This window comes from Macrotis lagotis, chromosome 2 (genome assembly GCF_037893015.1).
Source record: "Macrotis lagotis isolate mMagLag1 chromosome 2, bilby.v1.9.chrom.fasta, whole genome shotgun sequence".
Classification (NCBI taxonomy): domain Eukaryota; kingdom Metazoa; phylum Chordata; class Mammalia; order Peramelemorphia; family Peramelidae; genus Macrotis; species Macrotis lagotis.
In genome coordinates this window covers 113,643,737-113,657,017 of record NC_133659.1, presented here as the reverse complement: position 1 = coordinate 113,657,017, position 13,281 = coordinate 113,643,737, and the positions used below count along the sequence as shown (strand labels likewise).

The 13,281-nt window shown below is 37.9% G+C and overlaps 1 protein-coding gene across 1 annotated transcript in view; it reads left to right on the top strand.

Moving 5' to 3' along the window:
* INTS7 (integrator complex subunit 7) overlaps window positions 1–13,281 on the top strand; it is a 95,981-nt gene that overhangs the window by 71,955 nt on the left and 10,745 nt on the right. The window contains exons 17-18 of the mRNA XM_074222612.1: window positions 7,106–7,238; window positions 11,939–12,037. Coding sequence (XP_074078713.1) covers window positions 7,106–7,238; window positions 11,939–12,037 — 232 coding nt within the window. The remainder of the gene's footprint in view (window positions 1–7,105; window positions 7,239–11,938; window positions 12,038–13,281) is intronic.

The following is a 13,281-nucleotide window of genomic DNA, read 5'->3' as shown; positions in this document are numbered from 1 at the left end:
TTCCCATCTATTAGTCTTTTTTCCTTCTTTTTTTGGTGATGCAATTGGGGTTAAGTGATTTGCTCAGCTAGTGTCAGGTGTCTGAACTCAGGTCCCTCTTGAGTCCAGGGCCAATACTCTATCCACTGTACCACCTAGCTGCCCCTTTCCCATCTATTAGTAAAGAACTATGTCTCCCATGCTCTCTGACTGTTCAGTTTCTGTACTCCCTCATTCTTCACCTTAAATATGTCCTTGCTGTTGACTTAAACTTCTGTTTTGGTCCAACTTCCTGTTGCCAAATCTTTCCTGTTCTGTTTCTGCAACATTTCTCACCTCTCTCACCAAAGTTCTTCATCACTTCTTAGCTGAGTTATTGCAAAAACCTTCCTTCCCCCTTCCAGTCAGTGCTAAAGTGATATTTCTTAGAACTAGACCTAATCACATCATTTCTCTGCTTAAAAAGTTTCAGGATCAGATGCTAACTCTTTCATTTTCCCATTTAATAATGTTTGTGATTTGGCTGTAGTGGACCTTCCCAGACTGACGCTGCTCCCTTTCACAGCCTTCATGGGCTTGCCATGCTTGATGTTGCTGTCCCTACTCAAGACTTTCCATCTCCTGCTAGTTCTTGTCACCTGCTCACTCTTCCTCTTAGGGCACCCCAGCAAGCACCCTGGCCCCATCCTCTCCAACATCTGGCTTCTTTCCCCTTGGAATTTCCCTGTATTTACTTGGATATCTACTTATATGCAGATATATTGTATTCCAGACCACACCTGAGCTCTTTGGGCTTTTGGCTTTGTATTCCTAAAGCATGGTACAGCATACCAGGCACTTCTTGATTGATTGGCCTTTACACCACCCCCAGACCTTCCAGGTCCCCTGCTGGGACCAATGGAGGTGGCCCAGGGTCTCCTGGGCCAAACTGAAGCCCTGGAAGTACCTGCTTCCCTGAGATGGGAGCTGCTGAGGCTGCGTGAGCCAGACTTAGGCTCAGGAGAATCTGGTGTTCAGATCTAGCCTCTCAAACTTTGTCACTGTATGGCTTTGGGAAAGTCACTGGCTTCCCTTTGCCTCAGTTTCCTCAGGTGTAAAATTGGGGGGGATAGCAACTTATCTTGGAGGGTTGTAATAATGTTCAAATGAGATATATGTAAAACACTTAGCACTGGATCTAGCACATAATAAATCCTGTTCAAATACTTAGTTCCTTCCCTTCTCCTCCTTAGGAGGAGGAAGTTTGACTAAAGTCATGGTCCTTTGGAAGAGTAGCAGGGTTTGAGGGGAGCCTGGAGGTATTGTAGAATCATAGATTTAGATCTAGAAAGGCCTTTATAAAATAACAAATCCACCTCTGCCCCTCATTTTACAATTGAGAAAAACTGAGGTTCAGAGCAGTGGTTGTGTGCCCAGAATCTGATACAGTGTTTGAACCCAGATGTTCTTAACTCTGTATCTTATATTTTACACATTTCCAAGTTGCCTCTTTCATTCGTGTAGGGAACTCCAGCTTAAGCAATTTCCTCTACCAATACAATTATTAGTAACAGCTCTATAAAGTAATAATCTCCCAGGAAACTGAACATCTAAATCATTTGCTTAAAGTCACAATATGTGTCAGAGGCAGGAATTAAGTATAGACTTTCCTGACTCCAAGGTTGTCTCTTTTGGCTGAATTGTACTAATTAGGGGCAGCTGGATGGCAGAGTAGATAGAACCCTGGGCTTGAAACCTGTACAACTCATCTTTCTGAATTCCATTCCAGCCTCAGACATTTACTAGCTGTGTGACCTTAGACAAATCACTTAACCATGTTGGCCACAGTTTCTTCATCTGGAAAATGAGCTGGAGACCAAATGGCAAACTCCTTTAGTATCTTTGCCAATAAAAACCCAAGAGTGGTCGCAAAGAGTTGGATATGCCTCTTAACAACTCATCAGCAACACTATCACTAAATTATTCTTATCATTGTCTTCAGTTTGAAATATATAAATGCCAATAGCAAAATGACATTTTTAAATTTCAAGGCCTGCTACATAAATGAAAATAAAATATAGTATTATTGTCCCATGGTAACATCTAATTATCACTGAAATTGTCAGAAATATGTCAGAAATCCTTCAAACCTTATTTAAGGCCATGGGGTTAAGTGACTTGCCCAAGGCCACACAACTAGGCAATTATTAAGTGGCTGAGGTCAGATTTGAACTCAGGTACTCCTGACTCTAGGGCTGGTGCTCTATTCACCTAGCTGCTTCCGAATACATGTGTTTTCAATAATGGAATTGTTTATCATGAAATGATACTTATTAGTACAATTCAGCCAAGTTATTTGGCTTCTATATTTCACATTGATGGACCCAACATAAAACTTTATATCCATTGTCCAAGGATCAGCTTATCTAAGTTCAAAGAAGTTAATAATCAGATATAAAGATGAATTTTTAGACATAGTGACTCTCAAAAAAAAAAAAGGAACTGAGTCTTATAGAAGGACTATTTGAATCCTTACAAATAATTAAATCAAAAAATCCCTAAAACATTTAGAATCAGGCATCCTGGGTTGAAATAAATACTTTTCATACATGTTGTCAATATAACTTTGAGCAAGTCACTTAAAACTTAAATCCTTTGGGCTATAAAAAGAACAAGTTGGATTAAGTGACTTCATAAGTTCATTGTATCTATACTTCTATGTTCTTATGAACATGGTGCAGTTATAAAGTGTTATTATCTACTTCTTACCTCATGGTTTTTTCCAATAATGTATCTAGAAAAACAAAATATAATGAATTTGTCAGGGGAAAAAACAAATAAAAATTGATTATAACTTTATTGCATATTTAGGGAGACTGAACTAGTTCCTATTGTCCCTCTTTTCCCATTCTTCATTCTTATTAATTTTGTCTTGGCTTCCTTGGTTGGGGAGGGAGAAGGAAACAGAAAAGATAACTTCTTTGGCAATGCCACAGAACAGTATTTCCCAAACTAATTTAGTTTAAGAACATTTAGGTTTGAAATATATTGACCAGACTCCTAAAGGCAAAGCTTTTTAGGCCATTCAGGGTGTGAGTACATTAGCTGTGACCAGACCTAGGGCATAAAGAAGACCAGTCTTCTATCAAAGTAAACTTCCAGCAGAATTGAACTGCTACATTATTTTTCTTTTTTTGGTAGGAAGAGAGTAGAACTTCATGTTTGTGAATGGAGTTTCGAGAATGAGCAGGACCTCTTGTCTCAAGCCATCCCCTTTTGTACTGGTCCTTTAAAATAGAGCCAAGAATTTGAGCCCAGATGAGGACATATGGAGTCCCATGCCTTAGCATAGCTATACTCCTTCAGCCAGTTGAGGAGTGATGACACAGGATAGAGCTGTCACTGGCATCTTAGCTAGCCTGTCCCAAGATGCACACAACACAGTTTGGGAGGTTGACTGAGGAGAAACAGCAAGGTGCACTAGATCTAGTGGGCAAGTGGCCCTTTGTCTCATCACTTTGGTTTTGTGTTAGAATTTTCCTTAAAATTTGTGTGGTATAGAGGCGGCTAGGTGGCGTAGTGGATAAAGCACCGGCCTTGGAGTCAGGAGTACCTGGGTTCAGATATGGTCTCAGATACTTAATAATTACCTAGCTGTGTGGCCTTGGGCAAGCCACTTAACTCCATTTGCCTTGCAAAAATCTAAAAAAAAAAATTGTGTGGTATAAATGAATCTTTGTGTGTTCTCTCATTATACACAGAATTGATGGGTGGCATTTATATATCAGTTACTATCAATAACAAGTTAACATGTTACCTACAAGTGTTGTACTCAACCCTCCCCACCTTGAACCCAATGTAGAGTGTAAGAAGATGGTTGTTAAGTTTAAGATTTTTTTGATAAAAAATATGGGGGGGGTTAGATTAAACTTAATATTCCTCTATTGCCAATTGAAATCATTTATTCCAGCCAGGTTTGCCTGCTCAATTGTCTCCCAAACTTGTACCATTTCATATCTCCATTCCTGAATGGAGAGACAGCTGGACTTGGAATCAGAAAGATCTGAATTTAAAGCTGACTTCAGAGATTTAGCAACCATCTGACCCTGGACAAGTTACCTGTCTGCCATTGGGAATGGTGATGATAACACCCAGGATAGTTGTGAGGATAAGATAAGATAATGCTTATAAAGAGCTTTGCAAGCCTTAAAGTGCTGTGTAAATGCCACAGCATAAATGTTAGTTCATGGTGGTAGGAATGGGCAAATATTCATTGGATAATGTTCACCCTCATTCTTCACTCACACAATCTTTATCCTCCCATCTAACCAAAGTTTACTCCTTTCTTCAAAAGTAATATGAAAGAGCATTTATTAAGTACTTATTCTGTGCCAAGCATTGTACTAAATACCAGGAGACACAAAAAAAAAAGCTAGGCTGACCTTGTTTTCAAGGAGCTTACATTCTAACAGAAAAAATATAAAAAAGAAAAAGAAACCAGATGGTTTATGCTTAGTTTGTCTTTAGATAGCTTAGAAATGGGGTCATGCAAGTCTTGAACCAAAGCTGGTTTCATCTGCATTGGAAGGGAAATGGAGATGATGGCTTCAGGAGCATTTAATATAAGAATAGCTGGAAGTGCCTGGGAATGAAAAAAATGTTGGATTTAAATTCTACTTCTTTCACTAACTGGATGACCAAAGTCATTTCTCCCTGAGCCTCACTTTATCTGTAAAATAAGAAAAATATTTGTGATAAATATTTCACAGCATTGTTATGAGGATAAAATGAAAAATTATGTTGATGAAGCACTTTACAAACCTTAAAATACTACATACACATTAGCTTTTATCATTACTCAAGGCCAAATTCAAGTCTTCTTGTTGTTCAGTACTTTCAAGTAGTGGTTGTCCATTCATGATCCCATTCAGGGTTCTATTGACAAAGTTACTAGAATAGTATGCCATTTTCTTCTCCAGCTCATTTAACAGAAGAAATTAATGATGAAGTGCTCTTCCCAGAGTCACACAGCTAGTGTCTGAAACCAGATTTTACCTCAGAAAGAGGTAAAATAAGAGTCTTCCTAACTTCAGACCCATTACTCTTATCTACGCTGGCTCCTCAACTGTCCAATTCAGGTTCTACCTGAAATATTATCCTCCTTCTGTCTTCCTTTCTTCCTTTCTACTCCATCTCCATCCCACCCCACCCCCACCCCTCTGCCCCCGAGAAAGCAAGCAGAATAAATTTCTGCATTGACCATGTCCAAAAACATACATATCTTAATCTGTACTCTTGAATATCACATCTTTATTAGGAGATTGATAACCTTTTTCATCATGACTCCTTTAGAATTGTAGTTTATCACTGTATTGATCAAAGTTCCTAAGACTTTTTAAATGGATTGAATGTCTGTACAATATTGTTGTTATTATCTCATTCTGTATGAGCCAATCTGTCAGTTGATGAGTAGCATGCTTCATCATCTGTCTTCTGGAATCATGACTGGTCACTTAATTTAAGTGTTCTTAAGTATTTTCAGCTTGTTCACTTTTACAAGATTGATGTTATTTGTATAAATTGTTCTCCCAGTTCTCTTCATTTCACTCCGTATCCATTCGTATAAGTCTACTCACATATCTTTGATGAAATCATCCTCTTCATTATTTAATTAGCACAATAGTATTCTTTTACAGTAATATGTACTAACTTGCTCAGCCATTTCCCAGTTGATAATACCTCTTTGGTTTTCAAATTTTTGTTACTGCAATCAGGGCTGCTATAAAAATAAAATAGTGCAGGAAAAAGTTTATTACATATACATACATTTTAAGCACACATATGCAATATACATGTGTTGGGGTTTTTTGGTTTTTATATTTAACGTGACTCCTTTTAATTCTTTCAACTCTTTAGGACCTGTTAGACAAAGTATTAATATTGTTGGGTCAGAAGAAATTTGTTATCTAATAACTTTGGGGGCATAGCTTATAGTTCTAAATTGTTTTCCAGAAGACTTGACAAAATCTTATCAACAGTACATTAATGTACCTGTTTTTCCATAGTTCCTCCAACATCTTACTTATCACTTTTGTCAGCTTTGCTAATCTTTTCAGGTGAATCCTCATAGGTTTTTTGATTTTCATTTCTCTAATTATTAGTGGGCAGCTAGATGGAACAGTAGATATATATAGCACTGGGTCTGAAATTAGAAAGACTCATCTCCCTGAGTTCAAATGTGACCTCAAGACACTTACTAGCTATATGATCCTGTTTGCCTATTTCCTCATCTATAAAATGAGCTGGATGAGGAAGTGGCAAATCACTGTTATTTTTGCCAAGAAAACCCCAAATGGGGTCATGAAGAGTTGGACACGACTGAAACAACCGAACTTGCTTCTCTTCTAATTTTAGATGCATTGTTTTTGTTTGTGCAAAAACTTTTTAATTTTATGAAATCATGATTTCTCATTTTAGCTTCTGTGACCCTCTTTATCTCTTCATGAACTCTTCTCAGTTCATAGCCCTACCAGGAATTTCATCCCTGCTCCTCCAGTTTATTATTATTATTATTATTATTTTTTCCTTTATGTCTAAGTAATGTACCCATTTGAAGCTTATTTTGGTATACAATATAGATATTGGTCTATACCTAGTTTCTGCCAGGTTGCTTCCCAGTTTTCTTGTCTTCTTACTGACTAGTGAGTCCTTGCCCCAGTAGCTACATTTAAGTCCTACCTTCTGCCCTGGATACCATGTTGATTCTTTCATTATATGAATTACTATTGTATTTTCGAGGTGAATCTATCATATTTCATTTCTATATTGTCTTGTATTGTTAGCACAGTTTATTGTTGCATATTTTATTTTGTCTCTCCAATAAAACTGTAGACCACTTGAAGGTAGGAACTGCAATTTATACATCTTTCTATCTCCTAGAGTAATGGTATTAAACTCAAGTAGAAATGGATACCTGCTGTTTTCACATTTATTAGAAATTTTTATTTATTTTTACTAAACATTTAGTTAACATTTTTATCTGGTTTATTCTTCACTCCCATGCCATATGCAGCCTATAAGTTTGACACCTCTGCCTTATTATATAGTATTTAATCAATTTGCTGATTGATTGGATGTTTTTTTTCAGTTTTCAGGAATATGGTTCCACAGGATCATTGCATGCTGATAGTGAATATGAAAGAAGAATGATGTCGGTATATAATCATGTCCTAGAAGAGGTGGAATCCCTGAACAGGAAATATGCTCCTGTTTCTTATATGGTAAGCAGTATTTTTACTGTGTTGGTGAATTATTTGTTACAGTGATCTTTTGCCCTTAAATAAATTTTAAATGGAACCATCTTACCCTAGCAAATTATCAGATAAATATAGCTAAAATATGAAAACTAATACTTACACCTGAATGGATTTCTACCATTCTAATTTAAATTCATTCTTATCTTAATCCTATCCCCTGAAGTATCTATATATTGTGAATAGAAATGGAGGAGCAAATGAATGCTAAATCTCTTTGAGCTGTATGTTTCTTCTCTTTGGTTCTCAAAGATAAAAAATACAAATTGTTCTGAACAGTAAATGATTGTATCAGTTTTGTAACCAAAAAATTTGCTATCCTCTGACCCTAAAATCTTTACATGGTTTCTGAATTCTAAATTCCTTAGAATAATAGCTATATTTGTCCAGTGGTAAATTCTTTCTAATTGCCATCTGTACAAGTTCTATAGTTAATTGTGGTTTAAAATCTTTTTTAAAGACTTCCTAAAGTTTATTTTAGCAGTTCAAAATTGTCTTTTCAGAATTTGTAATGAGGGTAAAACAGTGAACTACATCAACCCTGCCTGGTTGATATTAAGAGTTTCCTTTCTGCATTGTTCAGGTGAGGATAGATATCTGTTGTCTGTCTGGACAGGCTTATTTACTTCTGTACTAAGTAGCAGAACTCTGGGCTAGGCAATGTCCAAAGGCTTGTCTAGTAATAAAAACACTGAATTGAAAGCCAAGAAATTGTATTCTAGACATTTTTTTCTCCAGGAAATCATTAAGCGATTTGTGTCTATTGATATTTCATCTCTTAAAGAAGAGCTTAAAATAGATAGTAATCTCTAAGGTTATTTCAGCTTGAAAATTCAATAACATATCTACTCCTAAAATTTGAACAGTTCATTGTGTACTTCTCCTGGATAGAAAAATGTCTTGCTCAAAATTTAACCTCATTATTTCAAACCTTATTTTAGAAATAAAGTTTTAATATTAATATATTTTAAGTGACAAAATTGGAGATAGCTGAAATACACAAACTCAAAGAATCTGTACTCCAGTTCTCTCCACTTCTTACTCACTCTTGTATGGATTCATGACTTTAGGAGAACTGGAAATGGAAATAAAAGATGGAAAGAAAACTTCACCAGACTGAGGTTGCAGAATTGAAAGAATATATCCCAGTTACTCTTCTTTCTCCTTTCATATCCACTATCATTCTTCCTTTCCATCAGCTGTCATACCTTTTAGTATGGTGGGGAAGAAGGCAATATGGACACCAGAGCACTGACATTGATGTTGCTGTTGTAGGTAGGCTTCCAGGTCACCACCCCACACCCCTCCAGGTCACCACCCCCTTTCCTCAATATGTTTGGTACCACCTCACATTTTCTTTTCCTTCCCAATTACTTTCCTCATTCTCAGGGACTCCAGCAGACAAACTAATAACTCTCCCTCAAGCCCCCTAACCACTCAATTCCTCAATCTGCTTACTTCCCATGACCCCCTCCTCCATTCTACTTCTGCCGCACTCACAAAGATAAGTCATAGCCTTGGTCTTGCCAGCAGTCACAAATGCTCACCTCCAAATACAAGGATTCTGTAATCCCCAAATCTGACCATAATCTATTGGGTTTTTTGCCTTTTTATCTGCCTAGGGTTACTGTAGTCATCTCACTTACATCTCAGTTCTCTCCCAGATCATCTCCCCTGCTTTTACTGTTTTTTGCTTTCCTCCCATCTTGACTTAATGAACCAATTCAATTCTACCCTGTCCCTTCAAGTCGCTGGGCCTTTTATGTGTTTTTTTTTTTAGGTTTTTTTGCAAGGCAAATGGGGTTAAGTGGCTTTCCCAAGGCCACACAGCTAGGTAATTATTAAGTGTCTGAGACCGGATTTGAACCCAGGTGCTCTTGACTCCAAGGCTGGTGCTTTATCCACTATGCCACCTAGCCGCCCTGGGCCTTTTATGTTGACAAGTAACTGTTAGCCTTGGATCATTCCAACCATCTGTTACCTTTAGTCTTATACATACATATGTATTGCAGAATGAAGGTGGAGAAAATCTTGCAATATTTTGAGTCCATTACAAGTTTATATTTGTGCAACTGCACTGGAACTTCACTGTTGCTAGACAATTCTACTATGCTTCCCTTTGGAGCTCACAGTTCTGCTCTCCACAGTAGTTCTTCCACCTTTTCATCCCTCCTCAAACTTCCCATGGGTCCCCCTCCATTCACCTTTTCAGCTAAGAACCTTGCCTCCTAAAATAGGATTTCTGTAAAATACAGAAAAAAGTTGAGACCTTTCATCTTTTTTTTCCCTTCTTACTTCTCATGTCATCCATATGCCTTTTGCCACAGTATCCTTTTTCATCTATCTCACATGAACTTTGACAACCCTTCTGTCCTTTCTCCTCCAACAGATTCCCCACCACCACTACCAATTTTTTCACTATCTTCAAACATGTGCATGCCTCCCCTTTCCTGAAAAAAACCACTTGATCCTTCATCCTTGCTAATCATTATCAGTTGGCAACCGTTGTGTATTGGGAATGCTGTAAATTATTATCACTTAATGCCTTTGAGTATCAGAATCTTGTTTGGCTAAGTACCGTGGGAGTGGATTAGAGACTAGAAATGTATTTAAGCACTTTTATTCTGGTAAATGAATGGAGCACTTGGAGCACTTGGAGATCTTGATGGAGTACTTGTCTCCTTTGTAATCCTTGTCTCCCGCCCCTCCAACCCTGGCCTGGGAAAGATAAAGGAGTCCAGAAGTGGGACTCTGCAATTGTCCTGTTTCTCTTCTGCCCTTTGTAGCTAAACTTCTTGAAGAGGCTTTCTTCAATAGATGCCTCCATGCTCTCTCTCCTCTTACTTTTTTCTTTATCCCTTATAATCTGACTTCTGACCTTATTTTTCCACTGGCATTGCTCTCTCCAAAGTAACCAATGATCTCTTAATTGCCAAATTCAGTGGCCTTTTCTCAGTCTTCATTCTCCTTGACATCTCTGCAGCTTCTGATATTATTGATCACTTCTTAATAGGTTTTCAAGACACCACTCTCCTGGTTTTCCCCCTACCTATCAGCATTCTTTTGTCTCCTTTGCTGAATCCTCCTGTAGATGAAACCCTATCTTGTACTGTTTGTTTTCTTTTCCTTTCTACTTTGATCTCCTCTGCTCCCCAATCTCTGCTGATCTCCAGTTTTGAACATTTTACTGGATGTATGGTAGACATCTTAAATTTAACATGTTCAAAACTGACTTCATTATCTCTCATTAGTTCTTTCTTCTTCTTAAGTTCTGTATTACTGCCAAAACCAATATCATTCTTTCAATCTTTCGGTCTCACAGATAGATTACTCACTATCACTCCCCATATCCAAACTGTTGCCAAGGTCTGTTAGTTTTACCTTTGCAATATCTCTCAAGTGCACTTTCCTCTCTCCTTATTACTGTTACCAGTCCTAGGAGCCTCTAACTCCTATTATTTGATCTATTGTGATGACTTTCCGGTGCCCTTGCTGGCCTCAAGTCTCTTCCACCCTAGCCAACTCTTCATTCAGTCACTAAAGCTCTGACCATGTCACTCCCTGCCCCATTCCAGTGACTTCCAGGTGCCCCCAGGAGTATATAGAAATGCTGTGATTGTCATTCAAACCCCCTGATAACCTAGCCCCTTCCTACCTTCCCCAAGCTTCTTGCTTATACCTTATTCTCCAACCAGTGATACTGGCCTTGACTGTCATGAAGAGGACACTTCATCTGCTCCTTGTCTCATCTCTCTCATGCCTAGAATGCTTTCTCTCCTTTTGGTCCCAACAAAAAAATATCATTTTCTACAGGAACCCTTCATTCTAGTGCCTTCCCTCTTCTAATTATTTCCATTTTGCCCATATATAGCTTATTTGTACAGAATGATTTGCTTCCTATCTTCCCCCCCCCCCCCATTGGACTATGAGCTTCTTAAGACAGGGATTGCCTTCTGCCTCTTTTCTATCCCCAGCACATTTATTTAGGACAGTGCCAGGTATTTTGTCATGTTTGAGGAATGTTTGTAGACTGACTGTATAATCACCCCATATAGTGGTACTAGATTCCGAAGTAAATGAAAATTAAGTGTGTTCTTTGGATATGAAGGGATATGAATTTCCTCTCTCCTGCTGTAATGTTTAAAACCCAATTAGTGGGGGCAGCTAGATGGCTTAGTGGATAAAGCACTGGCCTTGGAGTCAGGAGTACCTGAGTTCAAGTCCGGTCTCAGACACTTAATTACCTAGCTGTGTGGCCTTGGGCAAGCCACTTAACCCCATTTGCCTTGCAAAAACCTAAAAAAAAAAAAGAAAGAAAAACCCAATTAGCTAAAAATGACTGTCTGTATATCTTGACCAGAAAGATTCAGTAGAAATCTACAGTTTCTCTGTTGGGTTAGTGTCTAATTAAGCTGCTTTTGTTTTGTTTTGTTGTTGTTCAAGAGAATGCAAGCTTCTTGAGGGCTGAACATGTTCTGATTTTATTGTAATTTTCCCAGTAACCAGCACAGGACCTTTCTTGTAGTATACAGTTTATAAAGTCTGTTGAATTGAATCAAAATGTGTATCTCATTTTAATTTTCTAAATGGAAGAATTACAGATTGGATTTCTTTCAGTATTGGATTTCTTTTCATCTGATTTGACTTCTTTTTATTTTCTTTTGCAGCACACAGCTTGTCTCTGCAATGCTATCATTGCCTTGCTGAAAGTTCCCCTTTCGTTTCAGAGATATTTTTTCCAGAAACTGCAGTCCACCAGCATAAAGGTAAGACAGTTTTCTTGGGAGCTGTAGGTTACATATTAAGTAAATTTGTTAAAAGCTTGAACTTAGTTAATGCTTTGCTATTAGAGTTATAAAAGTTATTGTTTTCTAAGTATTCGGTAGTGGCAGTTGTCTCTTTGAGTGTTCCAGCTATGCTGTCAACAAACAGATTGATCTGACCATCCTTTTTTTTCTTACCTCTTGGGTTGACATAACAAGGTGTTGGGGGTGGGGATCAGAGGGACTTAGTTCTTCTCTTTTCCTTGTTATGTTAATGTCTTGGGCTCTTGAACAAATATTTGAGTGAATCAGACTTTTCCTCTCTGGTCCTAGGAAGCCTTCAAGCAGGGTAACAGTTGCAATTTTCTTATCTAAAGAAACCCAGTATGATTGGACCCAAGTTATCACCATGTACACCTGCACCACAGTTTGCAAGCATCGATTATACAGGGCTCAGCTTTCTTTATGCTCCAACTCTCACAGCCAACCATTGCTACTAGAAAACCATAGCCTTGACTGTAGTCTTTAGTCAGCAAAGTGATGAAGTTGCTTTTCAGTATGCTATCCAGATTTGCCAGAACTTTGCTTCTAAGAAGTAAATGTCTTCTGATTCTATTGACTGAGGTGATCATTGGACCCAAGTATCTGACACTGCTTCCATTTCTCCCTCTGTTTGCCAGAAAGTGATGGAACCAGATGCTGAGATCTGGTTTGTTTGTTTGTTTTTTTTTTATGTTAAGCTTCAAGTCAACTTTTACACTCTCCTCTTTCAACTTTATTAGAAGGCTTCTTAATTCCTCTTCACTTTCTGTCATCAGAGTAGTCTCATCTGCAGATGAAATCTGAAATTGTTGATAATTTCTCTTGGCAATTAAATACAAAGTAGAATAATCAAATGCAGTTCAAAAGAGAAGATTTGGGAAAAGTTTCATGTAGAAGGTAGTATCTTAAAACAAGATTGTGAGGCAGAGGTCAGGAAAGGGCCACATTACAGCCAAGGAGAAATCAACAGTAAAAAGGTACAGAAAAAGAAAAGTGTTGAGTTTGAGGAACAGAGAGACTAGGTCAACTGGATCATAGAGTGAGGGTGGAAATGTGGTTGGAATACTATGTTGGGAGCAGGTTTTCAAAGACTTTAAAAGCTAAACAAAGGAGTTTATAGTTTATCCTAGAGGCAATATAGGAAACCAGTGTAGTTAACGAAGTGTAGAGGAGTGACATGATCAGACCTCCCCTAGTGGAAAATC